The sequence below is a fragment of the Trachemys scripta genome, chromosome 4 (assembly GCF_013100865.1).
Source record: "Trachemys scripta elegans isolate TJP31775 chromosome 4, CAS_Tse_1.0, whole genome shotgun sequence".
Taxonomy (NCBI): domain Eukaryota; kingdom Metazoa; phylum Chordata; order Testudines; family Emydidae; genus Trachemys; species Trachemys scripta.
The window spans coordinates 124902524-124923721 of NC_048301.1; the positions used below are offsets into that span (position 1 = coordinate 124902524).

The following is a 21198-nucleotide window of genomic DNA, read 5'->3' on the forward strand; positions in this document are numbered from 1 at the left end:
TGATTTACATCAGCTGAAGATCCTGCCTAGGGGCTTCAGTGGAGGTAGCGTGAGCTAGTGGTCAAAGCAGGGAGGGACTGGGGGCCAGGTTCCCTGGGTTCTATTCCCAGCCGTGCAACTGTTGGGCAAATCACTCCACCTGTCCAGGCCTTGGGGAGGATAAAGTTCACCCGCTTTTGCAAAGTCCATCAAGTTCCTAAAATGAACAGCGTTATTATGGGCTCCGCTGGGGCCAATTCACCCTCATTCTATAGACTTCCGTAGAGCTAACCTGATTTACGCCTGCAGACCGCCTGGCCCATGTGGCGTAAATGCCAAGTGTTGTTAAATACTTTGAGATGACTTTGGAATGCTAATAAATTCAAAGAGCACAGGTTAGCTACATGGAGAGGTTTTATTGTTTAAATCCTTTTATTAAATGCGTTTGCCCTAGTGTACCTGGAGAGATTTGAGCTGCCTTATTGGGATGTATACCGCACTCTGTGTGTGTGTGTGTGTGTGTGTGTGTGTGTGTGTTCCCCACCCAAACTGCCCTTTGCCAGGAAGTGACCTCAAGCTCCGCTCCAAAATCTGTGTACCTATGGAGTGTCCCCATTGGCAGGATTTGTTATCCCCCAGTCTTCCTCCAATCCGCATTGAGCACAAACCTAAACAGATGCAGAAGGTTTGGCTATAAAAGCACAATGAGTTTTTTCCTCTCCTTTGATGCAAGCAGGAATCTGCTGTCCCAGAGAGAGGTTTCAGCAGTGGCGAGAGAGAGGTCCAAGCAAAGGGAGCAAATTAGAAAGATGCAGCAGTTTTTGATCTTTGTGATGGCTACCTGGGGTGCAGGATTCTTCTGCTCTTCAATTGATGCTTTCCAAAGGTAACGTTCTGTATGTTACTAAAGGCCTAAGGGATGGGGGGTGTGTGTGTTAATCTCTCTAGTATGTTTCTTTTCACTTTGGCTGTAACTGATGACAGAGGCTTCAGCTCCTGTAAATCAGGGCAGCTCTATTGACTTCCACAGAACGATGCTGATTTCCACCAGCTGAGGATCCGGCCCTCACTTTTTAAAGGTTCACTAAAGGGATCTGGGCTTTCTCTGCTCTCGGTCCCTTGGGGAGGTTGCCTTGGTCAGCAGTGTCTCTATTTTTAAAAATGAAGAGGGGAAGACGAAGGGTTTTCATTTAAATCTTAAATGAGCTGTGAAACGGGTGAAGCAGAGGCTGTGCTATCCTCAGATAGCTGAACTGGGTTTATTTCTGCTTTGTGTCGCTAGAGCAGCCAAAGAATTCACAACTATTTTGGCCCATTTGCCTACTTCGAGAACCTACCAGCAATTGCCAACCTCTGCCATACCACTCAGAGAAGGACAGGTAGCACACAGCATCCACCTGCCGTGTTTCTACAGCAAGGGCTTCCTCTGTTTCCAAATGCATTTCTCAAGACCGATTCTGATCTCATTACACTGGTATAAATTCAGAGTAATGCCACTGAGACCAACGGAGTGACTCCAGATTTCCCCAGTGCAAATGAGATGTGGATCCGTCCCACACAATTTAAATTAGGCCTTTGAAGGGGATGTGGGAGAAGTTCCTACCCATGGGTGATGGCTGCAGGGCCAGGACAGAGTATTCTCCACTCTGGGTATCCACTTAATGTAGAGTCTCTGGGAAAGGCAGAGGCAGCCGCAGGGGGTGAGTCCTTGGGGGCAGAAACTTCATGGGAATGGCAAGTTGGAGGCTGTGTTGCCACTTAGGAGACTTCTCTTACTGACAAAATAAGAACCCGAGTCAGGTCTCTGAGAACAGAGTATTTTTTTAGCCTTGTAAACGTCTATAGGGACCATGCCTCAGGGCCCAACAAGGGCGGGGGGGGGTTAATTAGTGAATAGGTCACCCCAAGGGCTGGTCCTAGACTGGAACACTGGACTCCAATGCTTCTGAGCTTTGGGAAAGGCGGGACCTGAATTTCGCTGGCTGGGTCCATCTCTCGTAGAGCAGGTGATATTTTTCGGTTGAATTCGTTTTTTGGCAAAAAATGCAAACTTGGAGCCATGGAAACGCTTCCCACATTTGTGTTGGTTTTGCCAAATTCTTTGTGATGGGCGGAGGGGAAACTGCAAATTCGGAAACAATTGAAATGTTTTAATTATTTTTTTGTTTGAAACCACTTTTCATTTCCAAATTTCTTTCCGTTTTATTTTATAAAATGCTCAAAATCTAAACAAAACATTTCATTCAACCTGAAGCAATATTTTATTCAGCTTTTCAATTGGCCTGAAAATGTTCATTTGTGGGTGGATCTAAAAGGATTTTTTTATTTGATTTTTCAGAATTGCCCCTAAAAAAACCCGTTCTTCTCCTAACACTTCTCTACTCACCACACTTTAGAATGTGGGAAGAGGGGCAGGGAAAGAAAGGATAACATTCTCTAAAGCACCGAAGTGACTTAGGAGCTGACGTCTCATTTTGAAAAGTGACTTGGGCATTTTTAGTGTGCTATGTCTCATTGAAAGTCCGTGAAAATTTTACCCCAGATTGTGGACAGGTAACATGAGGAATGACTGGAGACAGAAAGACAGACAAAGGAACATGGAGAAAGAGAGACCCACAGAGAGAGGAAAAGAAAGGCAAAGAGAAGTGGTGTAGATCAGGATGGAAACAAGAGAGGGAGAATAAACTTTGCTGGAGGAGAACATAGAAGAATGAGAAATGTTCACAGCAAAAAGAGAAGGCGGAGGGAAGGCAGTAAGTGCAGAGGCTTAAAGATAATTAGCCAAGTGCTGTATGGGGAGGTTTCTGTTTCCTCTCCAGAATCAAGGCCATGCTAGAGGAATCCAAAATGCTCTTGACTTGATGGACTGTTGGTTCGGTCTGATCTGACAAACCCTCTAAACGAAGGAGAAGCTAGTGGTTAGAGCATGGATGGGATTTCAGGGGTAAGGGATACAGGGGACCCAGCAACCAAGGAGCATTGGGAGGGAAAGGAAAAGTGACTTTATAAAGCTATTAGTGGCAAATGATACCCTGTATTGTGATGCTGTCCCGTCCCATAGGGGCGCAGCCCCCATGCTGCTGGGACTCCGTAAGGAGCGCGCTGCACCAATGCCCTGATACAGCACTCGGGGGCGAGTCTGTCCCCCAGCTTGAGACTGAAGTCCAACATCCCGAGTGACCGTGTGAGGGTCTGAAAGGTCCAGTGGCATATTCTGCAACAGCAGAAGGGGGGCAAGAGGAGGGGGACGACCACCGTGCCCTGGCCAAATTCCAACTCGCGTCAGGCCATTCCGCCTCCTTAAACTCCCCCTGCAGTGTCAATAGAATATAATAGTCTCCTGCATCCCTGGCCCGGCAAGCGTGAGATCTGGCCTCATGCAGTCGTTTTGCTCTACCGAGCCGTGACTGGCCTTAGGCGTGAGCAATGCCGGGTCATCTGGGGACATGTTTCCATAGCTCTGTGCTGATTGTGCCAGTCACCGAGCTGCTTCATCTTCCACTGGGATAAGAGGGGCAGTTTGGGGCAGCCTGTGAGCTCCAGACTCCAGTCAAGCCGGCAGATCTGTTATTCTGAGGCAGGTGTTTACCGCCACCTAGAGTAACTGAGTTGCATTCGCCAGGCCAGCTGCTGTGACAGCCTAGAGGAACGCCGGGTCTCTCCCCCCAGTGTGGCTTTCTACAGGAACCAATTCTGTTCTCAGACCAGTTTTGCTGTGGAGTTACTCGGCTGACTTTGGTGGAGTCACTCCTGATTTACACCAGCGTCAGTAAGAGCAGAAGCGGACCCAGATGAAAGAACGGGCACATGGGGATTTTCAAGCATTTATGCATAACGGGTCAGATCCTCAGCTGCTGTCTGTGTAGCCCCCTTTGATTTATATGACCCCAGTTGAGTCTAGCTCCGTCTTTCCTGAGATGCAGAGGAAATCTGACAAGCTATCCGGCATCTTATCTTGCCGCTCCCTCCAGGCACCTTGCAACCATTACCCTAACCCCCTGGCATTTTTCCTTCTTCCCCCAATGTACAGGATCCCACTAAAGAAAATGCCCTCAATCCGTCAGACCTTGCAGGAGATGGGTGTGAAAGTGTCAGACGTCTTCCCTGCCCTGAAGCAGAATAAATACGCCGGTGCCACAGGCCCTCGGAACGGGACGGCCCCCACCATCCTCACCAACTATCTGGATGTGAGTTTTCCCCATTGCTTTGGTACCCATCCCCAGGTCTCCTTCCATATTTACGGGCTTGTCGACACAAGAGTTGTACAGCTTTATCTGCCCTGCTGTAGTTAAAGCGGTACAATCCCCCTAGTGTGGACGCAGCTCCGTCGTCCTGTCCCGCACTGACAGAGCTATCGCCACATGGGAAGCCGATAACTTCTGACCGAGCTATAGTGTGTCTTTTAGAATGACGTCCAGACTTGATAAAAGACTTCAAATGATGGAGAATCTGCCATGTTCCAAAGGCGCGTTCCCATTTACAGGGAAGCACGGAGGGAAACGGCCGGGACCGAGAAATATAGAGAGCGCTTCAGGGCAGGAACAATCTTGTGTCGCCCTGAGTCCCCTGGCAGCACTTAAATAAGAATGTGCTGTCGGGGGAGCTGTTCAGAGACACGGGGGCCTAGCCCTGTTTAAGGCTCGGCGTTGCCCGGCCGAAGCGATTTAGATGCCTATGTCCCGTTTTCGAAAGGGACTCAGGCTGTTTGCAAGTCAACGGGACGTGGGCTCCAAAGTGCCTACTTCGGTTTTGGAAATTGCTCAGGCCTGGCAATACTCAGCAGAGCAACGCCTAAATCCCTTTAAAAATCTGGGCCCAAGTGCCTTGTCCAAGGTCCCCCAGCATGTTTGTGGTGGAGCCGGAGCAGGTCTCCCGTTGCCCGTATGGGGATGATGATACCTGTCGACCAGGCTTGCAGGGAGTGACTTAAGTATTAACGTTTGCTAATGGCTGTGAGATCCTCTGATGAGGCGCTTGTTACGCTTAGAGTGCATCGATTGGAAAGCAGGTCATTTTCCCTAGAGATAATGCTCTGCCCAGCCCAAATCCGCATTGCCGGGGCTCCCATTCGGTTCTAACGTTCCTCCCATTGTGTGTTCTCCAGACCCAGTACTTTGGCGAGATCAGCATTGGCACACCAGCGCAGACCTTCAAGGTGGTCTTTGACACGGGCTCGGCCAACCTTTGGGTGCCTTCCTACAGATGCTCTCCACTCTACAGCGCCTGCGGTGAGCCCTGGAGCGTCCCATGCCCAAGTCACCTGGGAACACTGTCAGGGGACAAATTCTGGGCTTGTGCAAATCAGGACTCCATTTGACTCAATGGATTGAGAGCAGAATTAGACCCCACTTCTTGTGGCTCTTGCAATCAGCCTGCATCATTTTCAGTAGGAAGGTTGCATAGGACCCAGAGTGGGGAGTATGGAAGAAGCCTGTGGTGTAACAAAGTGCATACTCACACCTCAACATGCATGGTGAAATCATAGGGAAACGCTACTTCCAGGCGGGATTGTATGTGTCACTGGGCGGGGAAGGGTTCTGGACTCAGCCACTTGGTGGGAGCATGTATGAGAGAGCACGGCTGATGGGAGGAAAGGACTTGAATGACATCTCAGAACAGATCTCAGGAAGTTGGGAATGTGGGAAAACTGCCACAAACCGCCAGCACCTATGGAGGGAGTCTGATCTTGTGATGAAGGGAATCGGAGATCTGGGCATCTATTCCCTGCTCTGACACTGACCCCCTGGGTGACCTTGGGGAAGTCCCTTCATTCCTCTGAGCCTGATCCAAAGCCCATTGAAATCATATGAAACCCATTGACTTGGATGGGCTTTGGCTTAGGCTCTCTCTGTAAAAAGGGGATAATTCTTCACTGCATCACAGGGCAGGGGGCGGAAGAATTAATTAACATTCGTGAGGCACTCACATACTATAGTGATGGAAGCAGATAGCGCCCGCCTGTCATGCTGATTGGCTTTAACTCCTGCCACTCTCCTTTCTAATGTATCCCCAGTGTCTCACAACCGCTACGACTCTTCCAAGTCACGCACGTACCTGGAGAACGGAACGGGCTTTGCTATCCAGTATGGATCAGGAAGCGTGAAAGGCTTCCTCAGCCAGGATGTCGTCATGGTAAGTGCTGGCAAAGCCATGCTAAGGATAAACCCGATGGTCTACTCCAAAGCCCATTAAAGTCAATGGAAAGACACCCACTGACTCCACTAAGCTTTGTATCAGGCCATTACCCGCCCCCAGCATAAGTCAAATCCTCCACTAGTGTAACTCAGTAGAGCACCATTGACTTCTATGTAGACATACCCATTGCACTAGCTGGGGATCTGGCCCATTGACTCAGTGGATTTCTAGAGCAAAGATTTCATCTGCAAAGATCCCAAAGCACTTTACAGACTGACAGGATTGCTGCCCCCATCAGTCGAGCCAGTTCTGTCCTGGAACATGGACGCACCACACAACCACGTTTCAAAGCTGGGTAGAGCAAAGTAGACTACAGCACTTTGAGTGCACGGCAGCTGCATCCACACAGCTAAGTAGTGTGAGGCAGGCCACTGCAGGGTCGATTTACACCCCAGCTAGCCTCAAACTAAGTGTTCATGTAGACAAGCCCTTCCTTTTTCCGGTAAATGAAAGCATAGATTCTCCCATAATCGCTGGATTCCTGGAGTTTCGTGCTTTAAGAACCATGTCAAGTATTGGAAGGGTCCTGAAAAAATCAAAAGCACTGACAACCCTGGAATGTCCAATAGCGAAGAGTGTAGTAGGTTTTGTTTAAACTCACATCACCACAGGGATTGTTAGTTACACAGGGCTAGGAGCCTGTCAGGCTTTTGCCCAAAATACAGGAGAACGGAAGCCAGGGTTTGTGGCTCCACCTGCAACGATTTGGAGCCTGGCTGAGCACCCCCGGCTCCCATCAGAGGTCAGCGGGAGTTGTGGGGCTCAACATGAAAATCAGGCTGTTGGGAGGGATGATCTCCATTCCCTTGAGCAGCAATAGTGTTTGGGGTGGATGGGGGGCAGAGCAGCGTCTGCAGTGGTTCATAGTGGCTGTGGACATGTGTGCACGGGGTTAGAGCAGCCCGTGTGGCTGCTCTAATCTGCACTGGAAACAGAAGTAGCCCCTGAAAACCCCAGGATCAGGGAGCTTCACTACTTATCCCTTGGTCCTTGAACTCTGCATGGATGAATCAGGGTCCGTTGTGCTCCCAGCCCTCTTGAGTGTTTAAATGAGCAACATGCAAAATACCCGAGTGCACGATACTTGTGCACCAAAGAGAAACGCACTAGACCCCCATGTACCCTCGACTAATCTGCATTGTCTCATACTCTTCTCTTCCCAGGTGGCTGATATCCCCATCATCCAGGTCTTTGCTGAAGCCACGGCATTGCCTGCCTTCCCCTTCATCTTTGCCAGATTTGATGGGGTGCTAGGCATGGGGTACCCCAGCCAGGCCATCGATGGCATCACCCCAGTGTTTGACCGGATCCTCTCCCAGCAGATCCTGAAGGAGGATGTGTTCTCGGTCTACTACAGCAGGTGGGTGTCGCTAGTAGCAAACAGCCTTTACCACAGAGGAACTGGGAGCGCTGCATGAGTCTATTAGTCCTGTACAGTGTGGTGGAGGTCTCTGGGGTTCACTACTGCAAGAGTAATGGGGATAAAAGTTGTCTGGGTTCAGAGTTATGGCCTTGTTTGGCACGGCCTTCACTGTCTGTTCAAGAAACAGAAGAGCAGGAAGGTTGGCAGGGTTGGAACTGAATAAGAGAGGAGCTGTGGGCCAGGCTGGAAGGGCACAGGCAGAGTTGTGTGGGTGCCCAGAACAGGAGTAATAGGAGAAGCTGTGGACCAACATTGAGAGGCCGGGCACAGTTGTGTTGGGGACCCATTACTGGACTAACCAGGGGTGTTGCAGGTCAGAGTGAAAGGCAGACCTGGTCAAAAATTGTCATTCAAAACATGTTTTGGTGGAAAATGGCTTTTTCGTTAAACAAATAATTTTTCTGTAAGAAATACCCATTTGTGACCCCAAAAATGTTCAGGTTCTTGTGAAAAAAGGGAAAACCCCAAAACCGAAATTGTTTGGGCTTTCCGCAGCTGAAAATGGGTGGAGGAGAAGTCATTTTTTCAATGAAAATCCAAAAACTTTTGAGGAAAAATATTGATGGAACTAAAAATGTCTCCGTTTCCATCCAACATGTGTGCAGCATCGACCCCCGCTTCCCAGCCAGCTTTAGTGAAAGGCCTTCGGAAGCGTGGCTTGGGGGAAGCTTACCCTGAAGCCATCTGCACCGTGCTCAGCCCACACTGGCGCTGTCACTTCCTGGCTTTTATGAGCAGTAAAACTAAATTCAAGAGACAAAAAATAATGCGAAACAAATCTGGAAATCAGAATGTGAAGCGACACGTGTGGATCTCGTGCTCTCTCATAAAGGTGCGACTGTCAGTGATGAACAGAGCCTGACGCCTTTCCCAAAGTCCTTGGTCTGCAGTCCTGGGCCAGATCCTCAGCTGATGTGAATGAGTGTAGCTCTAGGCCAGCTTGCACCAGCTCAGGATCTGGCCAGCTGGTACGCAGAGCTCCTGAAGGCAAAATCTCCTTAGGATCCTTGTTTTATTAGATTTCTCTTTCTTTGCAGAGCTTCGAAGTAAGAAGATGATAAAACACAAACCCTCTCGAGGCGTCACCACACTAACAATCACCCTTGCACCCCGGTGCTGGGCGGTAAACTCTGCTAGCTCTGCCAGAAACATACCCAAAAATGACTCCCTTTAGCAGCCCAGTATTGGTTAGTATGAGCTCCCTCTGCACTTACTGGGCCACTGACACAAGAGGTCCATTACGCTCGCTGGAACACTCCTCGGCCTCTAAAGCACGGCCTTGCCCGAGCAGCCTGGTGGCAGCTTTGCTAGGTGTGAACTTGAGATCCCCAAGAAGCCTCTAATCAGAGCTTTCAGCATGCTGGAGCCATCTCCCAGACTCTATTCACCATGCACACTAACTCCCCTCACTCGATTCATCTGGCACATGGGAAATCTGCAAGCCATCATGTCTTGGTCCCTATGGGGTTTCCCCAGGCCCTGCCTTCCTGGAGTGGAGACCCGAGAGAAGGGACAAGCTAGGAAGTTACTCTGTTGTGTTTTATGTCCTAGGAACTCTCTTCTGAAACCCGGAGGGGAAATTATCCTTGGAGGAAGTGATCCAGCCTACTACACGGGGGATTTTCACTACCTGAACGTCAACAAGAACGGCTACTGGCAGATCAGCATGAAGGGGTCAGTAGCAGGGAGCACGCCTGGCCCTTACCTAGCTCCCTCCCTCCTAGGTGGGAGGGATTTGGGGAGGTACGGTAGAGTTATCAAAGCTGGAATCGGGCTGGGTCACTGGGGTTAACCCCTTTAGCGCCTGCAAAAAGTGCTGGGGGACAAATAACATTGGATCCCAAAGGTTAACAAGAATAGTGCTGACTTCGTGTGTCACCCTTCTCATGCTCAACATGAGAGAATTACCCACAGTCCAGTCCCGGGAGGTCGGTAAGCCCAGTTCACAGGCAGGGAGACTGAGACACAGGGTGTGACTTGTCCAAGGAGACACAGAGTCATTGGCAGCGCAGGGCTAGAACCCATTCAGCATGCACAAGCCACCCACGCACACCCTGGCCTCGAGCCTGGGGTTCCTGACTCTAAGCTGTATGTGTTACAGGGCTGGGGCTGGGAGGAATGTGTAGGAGCTAGCAGATTGATGTGGCCGGGGCCCAAGAAGAGCGCTTGGGTCTGTTGGAAGGGTCAGAGCAGATGCACGTCAGCACCAAGCAGCAGGATGTGAAGGGAGGTGGAAGGAGATGGACTGGGAGGGAAGGAGTTGGTGCTGATTGGAGGGGCCAGGAGAGAGAGGGAGCTGCCTAGATTTATGTAATTTCTAAGGCTCCTGTTGACCTTGATATTACAGGGCAGGGGTGACCAGAGTGCTGTCGGGAGGGGAGAGGTTAGGGGAAAGTCAGAGCTCTTTCCTTCACTCCATAGGGTGTCTGTCGGTGCTGAGACATTGTTCTGCAAAGAAGGTTGTTCGGTGGCTATCGACACTGGGGCTTCCTACATCACCGGCCCAGCAGGCTCCATAGCCGTGCTGATGAGAGCCATCCAGGCGGCGGAGCTGGCGGAAGGAGGGGTGAGCAAACTCACCATTCGCTCTTGTCCATCTGCTCGCTGGTTGGCATGTGACCAAGCAGCCAGCTTCACGAGGTCCCGACCTGGGAACTAGGGCAGGTGCTGGGGATGAGGTTACAATTGATTCTCAGGGGAGAGCATGCAGCTTGCCTCTCCTTGGCTGTGACAGTGCCCCTGTCTTTCCAGACCATGGGGTAGCACTGGCCATTCCCACTGGCAGAGACAGGTCATCTCATCCTCTCCCAGCGGTGCAGGAGCAGATGGAGTGTGTTGATGACTTCTTTATGAAGCCAGGGGTCAAAGACTCCATGTGCGTTAGGGCTGGCCAGGGGTGGATAAGGAGAGAGATTCCTTTTGGGAGCGTAGTCACAGCCCCAGGCAGAGGGAGGCAGAACAGGACTCCTGGCCCCCAGGTTTTTACTGTCTTGTTAACTCACTCTTGGTCTCCTTCCAGCTTGTTCTGTGTGGTTGCACCTCTTTGGGAGGCGGGGTGAGGTAGTCCAAGAAGCCCAAATGAGCAGTGAAGTGGGGGGGCGGGTGATATGGGATGCCCCACACTCTTCGGTCTCCATTGCTAGCATGGGTCTGCTTTGTCGAATGAGATGTAACAGCCTCTAGTTGAGGCTACTTGTGCCTACGGTAGGTTCTTTGTTGGACCGTCCTGCTCTGAGCCCCAGGAGACAGCCTCTGTAGAACCTAATCACCTTCTCCTTCCTTCCTCTGCTCCAGTATGTCGTTGACTGTGACAAAGTCCACCTGCTGCCCGATATCGCCTTCCACCTCGGTGGGAAGGTCTACACACTCAGTGGCTCAGCCTACGTCCTCCGGGTGAGATGCCTATCCTCTGTTAATGGCGGTGGGGGTGGGGAAGGCAGCTGCTGCTCCTGACAAAGGATTTCTAGGTGATGCCCACTAAAGAACGTGTGTGCCAGCATGAAGGGCAGAAAAGGGTTTAGCAAGAGATCACTTCATTTCGGGCAGTTCCCCAGTTGTGTTCTTTATCTGGTTCAGAGCTGTTATTTTGGGTATCATCAGCCGTGGACTCCAGACTTATGCCCAATATATTGTTCCCATAACACACCTAGGAATAAAGATAAGCCTAAACCAGAACTAGTTTTTCCAAAGCTCACAAAGTTGGTGGAGCTGTCTGGATAAACAAGGACCTGACTCCAACCCCCACCCCCTGCTTTTACAAAACACAAACCCTCCCTGGGTAATTTCACATCTTCACAGCAAAATCTCAGGAGTGAAGAGCACAGCAGCAGGAGAATCTGGTGTGAGGGGCAGGGCCTGGGGTGGGGAGCGGGAATCTGGAGCAGGTCTGGCTGGAAAGCATAGACTGAAGTGTGGACCAGACTCCTGGGAGAAGAGGTTGTGGAGCTAAGTAGCAACCGGAGCAGTTACCTGGGGCATTTCAGGGTCTGGGGAAACAAATTCCAATCCAGGGCAGGAATCTCTTCCCCCGGCGTCTGTCCTCATAAGCTGGGCCTCTTTCCTTTCATAGCAATCCCAGTATGGAGAGGACATCTGCATCGTGGCATTCTCAGGTCTGGACATCCCTCCTCCAACCGGCCCCCTCTGGATCCTGGGAGCCAGCTTCATCGGGCAATACTACACCGAATTCGACCGGCGGAACAACCGAATCGGCTTCGCCACCTCCCTCTGACAGCAGGAGTGGGGGAGTTGGGCAGAGGGAAAAGGAGAGAGTATCGGTTTGGAGAAGAAACACAAGACTGCCAAGGAGAAGCATTTCAAACTGTGAAAGAGAATAGCTTAGCGGAGTAGTTCCTTAAAAGCACAAAAACCACGCCCTGTCTATATTTAAGCAAAAACCCCTTATTGGTCCACTTTGAAAATCAATGCTACACTTCAGTGATAGGCCTCAGAATTAGCCCTCTTTGCTCCAGAACTTCTCCACTCCATGGTCCTCATCACGCAGGCACCGATCTCCTCTTCCCTGGGGACTGGGTCTCGTCACTTGCAACTTTTATTTTTCCAAATTGTTTTGAGCCTCCTTTTGCCACAGCTGGACTTACTGCTACATTCCTACCCTATGAATCAGCTGAGAGAGACACTTGCCCACAAGCCAGAATTTTCTAAGAGTGTAATACATTACATTGGGTGAATTTGACCTCTACCTAGCTGCCTAAATGAGAGCTGAGAACTTGAGAAGATCTGGCCCTAATTGGGGGTACTGAGTGCTTTGAAATTGGGCCCTGAGCTCTTCTGAAAAATTAGGACCTTAGTGGCACAGTGATAAGAAGGTTTTTGAAAGGTGACTTACTAAAAAAAAAATCAATTTCTAATATCAACCCAAGGTGGTGTTTTTAAGGGGGATATTCCCCTCCCCCTGAGGTTGTTGTTTTTTTTTTTATATTGGCATTTCAGATTTTTCTCTCCCCTGACAGACCATATGAATGTCTGGAGAACAGGTAGGAATATGACATCAAACTTCAGGAAAGTGAAACCTGATTGATCCATAGTTTTGTTTGTGAGTTGTTTTGTTTTTAAGGCCAGAAGAGACCTTTGTGATCTGACCTCCTGCATAACACAGGCCAGCGAATTTCCCAGAAATTCCTGCCTCAAGCCCATATCTGAGAATTGAGCTAGAGAATATTTTTTTAGAAAGAGACATCCAATCTTAATTGGGAGGCTATTTGATTTTGTTCGTTCCAGACTCCTCAGAATGCGTTTTTGTTGCTTTTGCTTCTTTTTGTTCATGCCTAGTGCAGATGTTTGAGAGAAAAGCTCTTTTTGTTCATGAGGAGAAAGGGGCAGCAAACCCTTAAGGCCGAAAGATGCTCAGATGATTGTGAGGGGATCACATCTTGATAGAGACAGTGCTGCAGATGACGCCTCTCTCTTCTGCAGTCTCCCCTTCCATTTGCCATCACATAACAGCCCTGTGGCGATTGCGGAGATGGAAGAGCGATAACCGGAAAGGCTTCAATAGATTTTTTAGCTGGCTGCTGATGCAATTTAGCAGGGGAAATGAGGCGGAGGAGCCGGCACCATAAATCAGCCAGCTCTCCATAAACCACCAGCAAGTCTCCTCTGGACCAACAGTGGTTCGTCTACCACCGTTTGAGAACCTTGGAATGAAGGGCTGGGAAAGCCCCCATCCCAGAACCCCTCTGACAAAACCAGAGAGGACCAGACTCTGCATTCCGGAAATGTTACCTTGAAAATATCAAGCGAAGGGAAAAAAGCTTTTAAAAGAAAAATCTTTCAAGCTTCCTTTTTCCAACCTTAAAAAAAAAAAAGGCAAAAGCTCATTTTATTCCCCCTTAGTGGGTCACCTTTAGTATGCTGATGCTTAACAGCACTGCCAGGATTACAGGGAAGAGCTCTGTGAAATACTCACTTGAAGCTGCACCTCTCGGATTGATGCATGGATCTTTGGAAATGGTTGCAGGGTTCCAGAAAGTTGGAACCTTAAAAAGCCAACAGGTCCTGGAAATCAGGTTGGAGGCCTCAATTCCCATCGCACTGTAACAGTAGGTTACAGGGAGGTGCCCTGAATCCTTACAACCTTTTTAGACTTTAAAGTGGGCTTCTGTTCTGAAAAGTGACCACGTAAAAAATGGTTCCTTCCTACTCAACCAATCAGCTCCCTGGGTTTGACTGACCCTCATCCTGGAACACACTGCTGTTCTGATCTGATGTAAATGACTGCCCAAGGTGCGGGGCAATGGTGAATTCCCTCTCCCTCCACCCCTGCTGCCCCGTTGCATATGCAGTTGTATCTTGTTTTGCAGCTCCTATTAGACCTGCAAAACCAGTACTGCTGCAGGAGAGTGAGCTGAACTGTACCCTGGCTTACGCATCGTTGATTTGCCCTCCATTCCACCACCACCTGTGCAATGCCATTGATGATGATGGGTATACAGAGGGATAGCGCAGGGCAGAATTGTATTATGCACTAGCCAGGTTTCATAATTCATGAGTCAAATGGAACCAGCTTGCCTTTCAGATCCCAGGGCGCGTGCATGCAGCTTTTAGTTAAGGGAGCAGGGGGCAAGTCAACTCCTCTACCTCCAGTGGAGTTGGACTGAGTATAAATGGAGGTACAACAAACCTTTTTTAAAAAAAATATTTTAAACTGAGTGTATTTGATCTGGAAATCCAAATCAGCAGAACAAACATGGATCTCCCGAGTGTCATTTGTAGATATTTTTCTCAGAGCAGAGGCATACTTTAAGGTAACAGTCTTACGTTAAAATGATTAACAATCAATTGACTTGTGGATAGAACACTGGGGATGCTACCAGCCGATGGCTGCCTGCCAGGAACAGCTGAGTGTTTTGTCAAACTTTTTTCCACGTTGTTTGTTTGTTTTTGAGTGGTAGAAAAGCAACTCATGTGTAGTTTAATGATATATTTATAGCTTGTGTTAATCCTGCCTACTCCATGACCTTTTGTATTAAACAAAGGCTCAAAGCAACAAGGACTCTGAACTGATGTTGTTTGTTATTGCAGATGCAAGAGAAATCAAACGGATTTAAGAGCATAACAAGTGTTTCTTTATCCGAGTTTACCATAACAGACACAAAGTGTATGTTCACACTGCAGCTGGGAGATGGCACAGGCTAGCCGCTGGAGTCAAAGCCTGCCCAGCTCTCTCTCTCTGAGTTCAGGTGGCTAGCTTGTAATGCCACCTGTGAGGAACTAGCCACTCTGCAATTTTTGGCGTGTTAGCTTGAGTGAAGCTATCATGAGTCTGTCCACCTGGGCTGGGAGGTATACTGCTAGCTGCAGTGTAGACAGACCCTCAGTGTAAGCGCAATATAAGAAAAGGCAGCAGCAAAAATACTCTGGCACTGAATCTAAACACATTACGGATCCTTCGTATATGTGGCCAAAATCAAAACAAAAAGTTAGTCCTGTTGAAATGATACCGATGTATCGTTCTTGTGTGCTCGTGCCTACATAACGGCGTTTTGTGTGTGCGTTTCCAGAGTTGGACAGAAAATACGTGGCTGTGAAGCGTGCAAGGCTGCGGAGACTGGGGAGTGAGATTTTCTTTGCTTTGGATTGTATTCCTATTTTCAACCTCTCACAACCCCGCAGGCTGGTTTTTGTTACATCCCCTGGGGATCACAATGCAGCAACTGAGAAACACGGGGCTAGAGAAAAAGAATGGTCTTCCGGCTGCTCACCAGGAGCCCTGAATTCAATTCCCAGCTCTGACAGACGCGCGGGTGACCTCACGTACGTCAGCCAGGGCCCGATTTTCAAAAGGGCGCCGCGTCCGATTTACAGCGCCCTGGGCTCTTTTGAAAATCTGGCTGTTCATCTCTCAGTGCCCCGGTTCCCCAACTGTAAAAGGGAGATAATACTTCTCTCCCACCCTTTACTAGCTAAATAGATGAGAGAGAAACTCTTTGGGTCACAGAACGGCTCTTCTTATGAGCTTGTACAGGGCAGCTGTGCTGGGGCTGTAGCTGTTTCTGTAATACAAATAGCATGGAGGTGATGCTGCAGTCAGATGGGTTTGGGAGCGGAAAGGGGGCACTAACCTACTCAAACTCCTCCCACGAGCCTAAGCTAAAGAATTTGATAGGAATGAAACAAGTAGGGCTCTCTAGGCATTAAACAGGGGTCTGTGGCAGTCACTCAGGGATCCCATGGAGTTGAATAGAGTGTTGTACCAGTTGCTATGCTAGGTGGGGGTGGGGCTGCTCAGAGAGGGTCTCAAGCAGTGCCTTTGGGGGGAAGTTCTGGGGGTGTTTGCACTCCCTGCTTCTGGAAGAATGGGCGGCCTGCCTGGGATAACCCAGCAGGAAGTGGAGTGTGAGGTCATGGAGTAGCACAGTTGTGTGCTCCATGTGGTGCCGGCAGAAGGAGACAGAGCTCTATTCTAGCCCCAGCTCTGCCGTCGCCGGGGCATGTGATTCCAGGCAGGGCACATCACTTCTCTAGCCAAGAGGAACAACATCCAAGTATCTGGAGAAAAATTAAACTGAGTCAGAGGCTTAAAATAGACCACACAATCCCCTCACAGAGTACGAGGGGCTGCCCTACACACACACACCCTGCTAACCCAGTGTAAAGGTATCCACACAGGGACTGGCACGGGTTAACTAGCTCTATTTAAAGGTGATTTGAATTAAATCAGTACGAAGTTGTGTGTGCAGACAAGGGCTTAAGGAAAACCTTTCATATTGTATCTCTGAGTGAGAGGGGTTCCTTGTGAGGGAGGATAAGAACATAAGAACGGCCGCACTGGGTCAGACCAAAGGTCCATCTAGCCCAGTATCCTGTCTATCAACAGTGGCCAATGCCAGGTGCACCAGAGGAAGTGAACCTAACAGGTAATGATCAAGTGATCTCTCTCCTGCCATCCATCTCCACCCTCTGACAAACAGAGGCTAGGGACACCATTCCTTACCCATCCTGGCTAATAGTCATTAATGGACTTCACCACCATGAATTTATCCAGTTCTCTTTTAAACCCTGTTATAGTCCTAGCCTTCACAACCTCCTCAGGCAAGGAGTTCCACAAGTTGACTGTGCACTGTGTGAAGAAGAACTTCCTTTTATTTGTTTTAAACCTGCTGCTCATTAATTTTATTTGGTGGCCCCTAGTTCTTGTATTTTGGGAATAAGTAAATAACTTTTCCTTATCCACTTTCTCCACATCACTCATGATTTTATATACCTCTATCATATCCCCCCTTAGTCTCCTCTCTTCCAAGCTGAAAAGTCCTAGCCTCTTTAATCGTTGGGACCCGTTCCAAACCCCTAATCATTTTAGTTGCCCTTCTCTGAACCTTTTCTAGTGCCACTATATCTTTTTTGGAGATGAGGAGACCACATCTGTACGCAGTATTCAAGATGTGGGTGTACCATCGATTTATATAAGGGCAATAACATATTCTCCGTCTTATTCTCTATCCCCTTTTTAATAATTCCTAATATCCTGTTTGCTTTTTTTACTGCCTCTGCACACTGCGTGGACATCTTCAGAGAACTATCCACGATGACTCCAAGATCTTTTTCCTGATTCATTGTAGCTAAATTAGCCCCCATCATATTGTATGTATAGTTGGGGTTATTTTTTCCAATGTGCATTACTTTACAATTATCCACATTAAATTTCATTTGCCATTTTGTTGCCCAGTCACTTAGTTTTGTGAGATCTTTTTGAAGTTCTTCACAGTCTGCTTTGGTCTTAACTATCTTGAGCAGTTTAGGATCCTACCACATATGGTCTGGTCCAAACAGCAAGGGAACCCCTGCAACTAGGGGGTGACAGCAGGCCCATGCCATATAGTGGAGGCTCTCCTTCACAGGGAACCCCTTCTACTGGAGGACAGGGCTTCCCCCGACTCAGCCTGTGGAGGGCTGGCCTGGAGCTCCAGGCTCCTATGCCCCCCAAAAGGCTTCCCTCTGGATTGGGAGCAGTGACCCTCTCCTGAAGTACAAAGGTGGGGGTGACCCAGCCTTGTCCCTGCTCCAGAAGACTCCAAGGGCAAGTCTTGAGGAGTGTGGGGGAGTGTCCAAGGAATGGGTGGGAGAGATTGGAGAGCAGGGGGTAATGAGGTCAAGGTGAGGAGTTGGAGCAGTGTGTGTGTGGGGGGGGAATCAGAAGATGGGGAGATAGAGTAGGGGGCTATATGAGGAGAGAGTGGTGGGGGAGGTGGCAGCATGGTTTGTATGTGTGTGTAGGGGTCACAATTCCTCCCCACGACGGCTCTGCTCAGCAGCGGAAGTGAGCTCTGGGGTTCCCCTTCCCTGCACTGCTCCCCCAACAGGGGAAGGGAGACCTGAGCGCCCCTTCCTCCCCACATTGCCTCCAGCACTAGAGAAGGGGGTCCAGACTCCCCTAAGGCCCAAGCCATCTGTGTGGGGGCAGCAGCAGCCTACAGTACATCTGTGCTTCCCCCCCAGCTTGACCCTGGAGCACTTCAAAGAGGCCCTCACTTATCTTCCTTTCACAGCATGGATATGCAGACAGTGTTAAACAATACCCTTTATAGGTCTGAAGGTCTGGCTCTTCCCAGGGAGCTGAGCCCGGCCTGTGCCTGTAGCTCTTTTGAGGCCAGTATATTAACTCGGGAGGTCCCCGGTTCGGTCCCGAATGATGACAAAGACGACGGTCGCTACATAAGCGCATGTGCATGTATGTATATAAACAAAACTAGTGATTGCCCAAGTCTTAAATTCATGCTGCCTGTTTTCTCCGACTTCAGATTGCTGTTATGTTTACAGACAGTATCAGTTTAAATAATTGGGTCAAGATGTTTAGCCATACACGCTCGCTAGCTTTTGTCAGCTTGTTTGAATTCGTTTTTGTTGCAAAGCAGCATGCTTTCATTCACAACTATAGAGTTAGCAATACCCAGGTAGGTACGAAAGATTAGTTACTACTTAGATTGTAAACCCTCTGAGGCAATCTGTCTCTTGGTTTCTGTGTTTGTACAGCACCTAGCATCATAAGGGTCTGGTCCATGACTTGGGCTTCTACATCGTCCGGCCATACAAATAACAGCAACAAAACGTCTATGTGGGAGGTGAAATTCTGCAAACTGATCTGTGCCTCAATTCTCCATTTGTTAAAAGAGGATCCTGCTTCCGTACCTCAGAGGGGTCTCACATGAATTTACGCTTCAATACTCTGGTGACGGGCACCGCAGAAGAACATAGACAGTGGGTGTGAAAGGCTGGGCTTAAATATCTGGTTTTGCTTTTCAGGAGCCAACGCTTGTAGGAGGTCTGTAGAATGTTTGTAAAGAGCTTTGCAGTTAGTTGTGCTGTGTCTAAAACGGCAATAAATTTTCTACAAAAATAACCACAGGTAACAGCCTTTACCTACCAGTTGCTTACAGAGACGTGCTTTAGGTCTTTTTAGGAGCCCTGGTTGTATCCTCTGGACATGTTTGTTTGGGTTTTAACACTAACATTTGGAGGGGGAAGGTCTCTATGGTGCATGTCCAAAGAAGCCTCACTTCAGTCGCCCCAGGGGAGACAAAGGGAAGGTGTCCTTTTAACATCTCCCACCACTCAACCATATGGAAGACTATAGAGCAATATTTGTGTGTTTCAGGAAAGAAGTCTCAGCTTGGAGCAGAGCCAAAACACACCCGTGCTGAGTGACAAGCGCAAACATCTACTGGAAGCTCCTAATCCTAGTCTGTGCACTGGGTCCTCCTCCTCAGCTGCTCACTGAATTATCAGCAGTGCTTAGGTACACAGTTGGGACGTGGGCTAGTTCTCCCTGATTGTGATCTCCAACTTTCAGGCCAGAGAAAGACGCTTCTCTGGTTTAATGACAGTTCTTGGCATTCAATTCGCACGGCTGATTCATTAAATAGCAGCCTCCCTGCAGCAGCAAGGGAGGGTAGGGAGTGGGATCAGGTAACTCCTGAGGAGCAAAGGGGGGTGGTGCTAGGGGCCAGCTTAACTCCTGAGAGCACAGGGAACCAGCAGCAGCTGTGGTTTACAGCTCAGTAGATTTGCATGGAAAAGCTCGCATCCCCCAAAGGATAGGTACCCGCATGGTACAGGGGTACCTCCCCCTCCCTTGCCTCACACTGGTGGGCTCCTGTGTTAAGTGCAGGGGTGTGTACTAAGGGGCGTGTTATGCTTATGTCAATGCTTAATAAAGCCAGGTCCTAGGGCTGGAGTGTGTTTGGGACGGGCTGCAGTCACTTCCTAGCAAAGGGTGGGGTTTTTAACAGACAGGCCCCAGGCCAGCTCCTGAGCCGTATTCTCACTTCTTTGCATTGTTCGGGAGGCACAGAAGTGCTGGACAGCATCTAGCTCCCCCCCAGCTTGGCCAGCCCTACCCCATTCCTGTTCCCCCAGTCCCTTGCTCTAGCGGCCATGCCAGGGGAGAGGGGAGGACTTCAGTGGAGTTACTCCTGAGCTGGAGAGTGGAGAAGCAGGTCCAATATACTCAATAAATGACTGATCTGCCTCCTCTGTCTCTCACTGGTGTATTCCAACCTCAGCTAAGAAGCTTCATACCTAGGCTCCATGGCTGTTGCTGGCTATAACTCGCAGCTGTAATCTATTAACGTTACTTAAAGGGGATATAGGGCAGTAGATTCAATTGTGTCCCCTAAAACAGCATTCCCCTTTAAACAAAGTCCTTCTGAGCCCTGGTAATGAAACAGCCGCAGCAGAGCCTTAGGCCTCGGTAATTGACAGGCCCATTTCCTGGCTACCACTCTGTGCAACAGGCGGAGAGCACTGGCTGTGAGCCACTGGGGACTTGCAACTGATGAGCATTCACACTTCTGATTGCAACGGACAAGGCAATTAGGCCAAACTCAGCCTAGCGCCATGGCTGGAGCAATTATGACCGTCCCATTAAAGTGACAGATCCCCTTCTATTTATAGGCTGGTGGGGGGGACTCAGGATCCTGAGGGTAAAGTGACTTTCCTGACTGACTGTGTCCCATTTATCTGGCTCCAATGTCTGAGTGCTTTGGAGAGGGCTGTTTTGCTCCATGACCGAACTTTCCCCTGATAATCAGGCCTCTCTGGACCACACCAATAGGCAGCAGAGGGCAAAGGAGACTAATCCCTAAATAGCAGCGAGGTGTCACCTTCCCTGCCTTGAATCTTCAAATGTACTAACATTTAGTGTTCCTAAGACCTCTTGATTTCATTGACACAGGGCCAGCCCCACAGGCAGGGCCCAGAAGAAGCCTGGAGGGGTGCAGGTTGGCGCCTTGACCTTTCCAAAGCAGGCCCTGGCTCTGAAGGGGGCTGCACACTAGTACTGAACAACAAGCCCCTGGGGGACGGGAGTTAATGCCTAAATACTGGCGAGGGGCTGAGCCGGTGTCCAGCCCCAGCACTACGCCTGTGAGCCCAGACCCCTCTTGGAGTCTCTAGTCCCCCGTCTTCCCCTTCCCACGGGCTGCCCCATACTCCGCCCCCGGCCTGCAGCAGCAGCTCGGCCTTGGGGGCTCCTGCCAGGCTCAGCCAGTGCCCAGCCCTAGCGCACCGTGACCAGTTGGAGCCCAGCTGGCCGGCGCCCCCTCTGCAGTGCGCAGGGCCCGCGGGACGCGTGCTGGGGGCGG

At 49.6% G+C, this 21198-nt stretch overlaps 1 protein-coding gene across 1 annotated transcript; it reads left to right on the forward strand.

Annotated features, from left to right (window-relative positions):
- The first annotated feature begins 585 nt into the window (after nt 1–585).
- Nucleotides 586–13989, forward strand: REN (renin). The gene is made up of 9 exons (XM_034767279.1): nt 586–865; nt 4010–4166; nt 5084–5207; nt 5993–6111; nt 7338–7534; nt 9149–9271; nt 10019–10163; nt 10892–10990; nt 11667–13989. Exons 1-9 carry the CDS (start codon nt 684–686, stop codon nt 11826–11828), a joined length of 1308 nt encoding a protein of 435 aa, XP_034623170.1. The 5' UTR covers nt 586–683; the 3' UTR covers nt 11829–13989.
- The last annotated feature ends 7209 nt before the right edge of the window (nt 13990–21198 follow it).

Bases quoted from the DNA above. Each gene is read 5' to 3' on its own strand.
- REN (XM_034767279.1), top strand. From the start codon at position 684: ATGAGTTTTTTCCTCTCCTTTGATGCAAGCAGGAATCTGCTGTCCCAG. The intron at 7,535-9,148 runs GTGGGTGTCGCT...TTTATGTCCTAG, and splicing joins TTCTCGGTCTACTACAGCAG to GAACTCTCTTCTGAAACCCG. The intron at 9,272-10,018 runs GTCAGTAGCAGG...TTCACTCCATAG, and splicing joins TGGCAGATCAGCATGAAGGG to GGTGTCTGTCGGTGCTGAGA.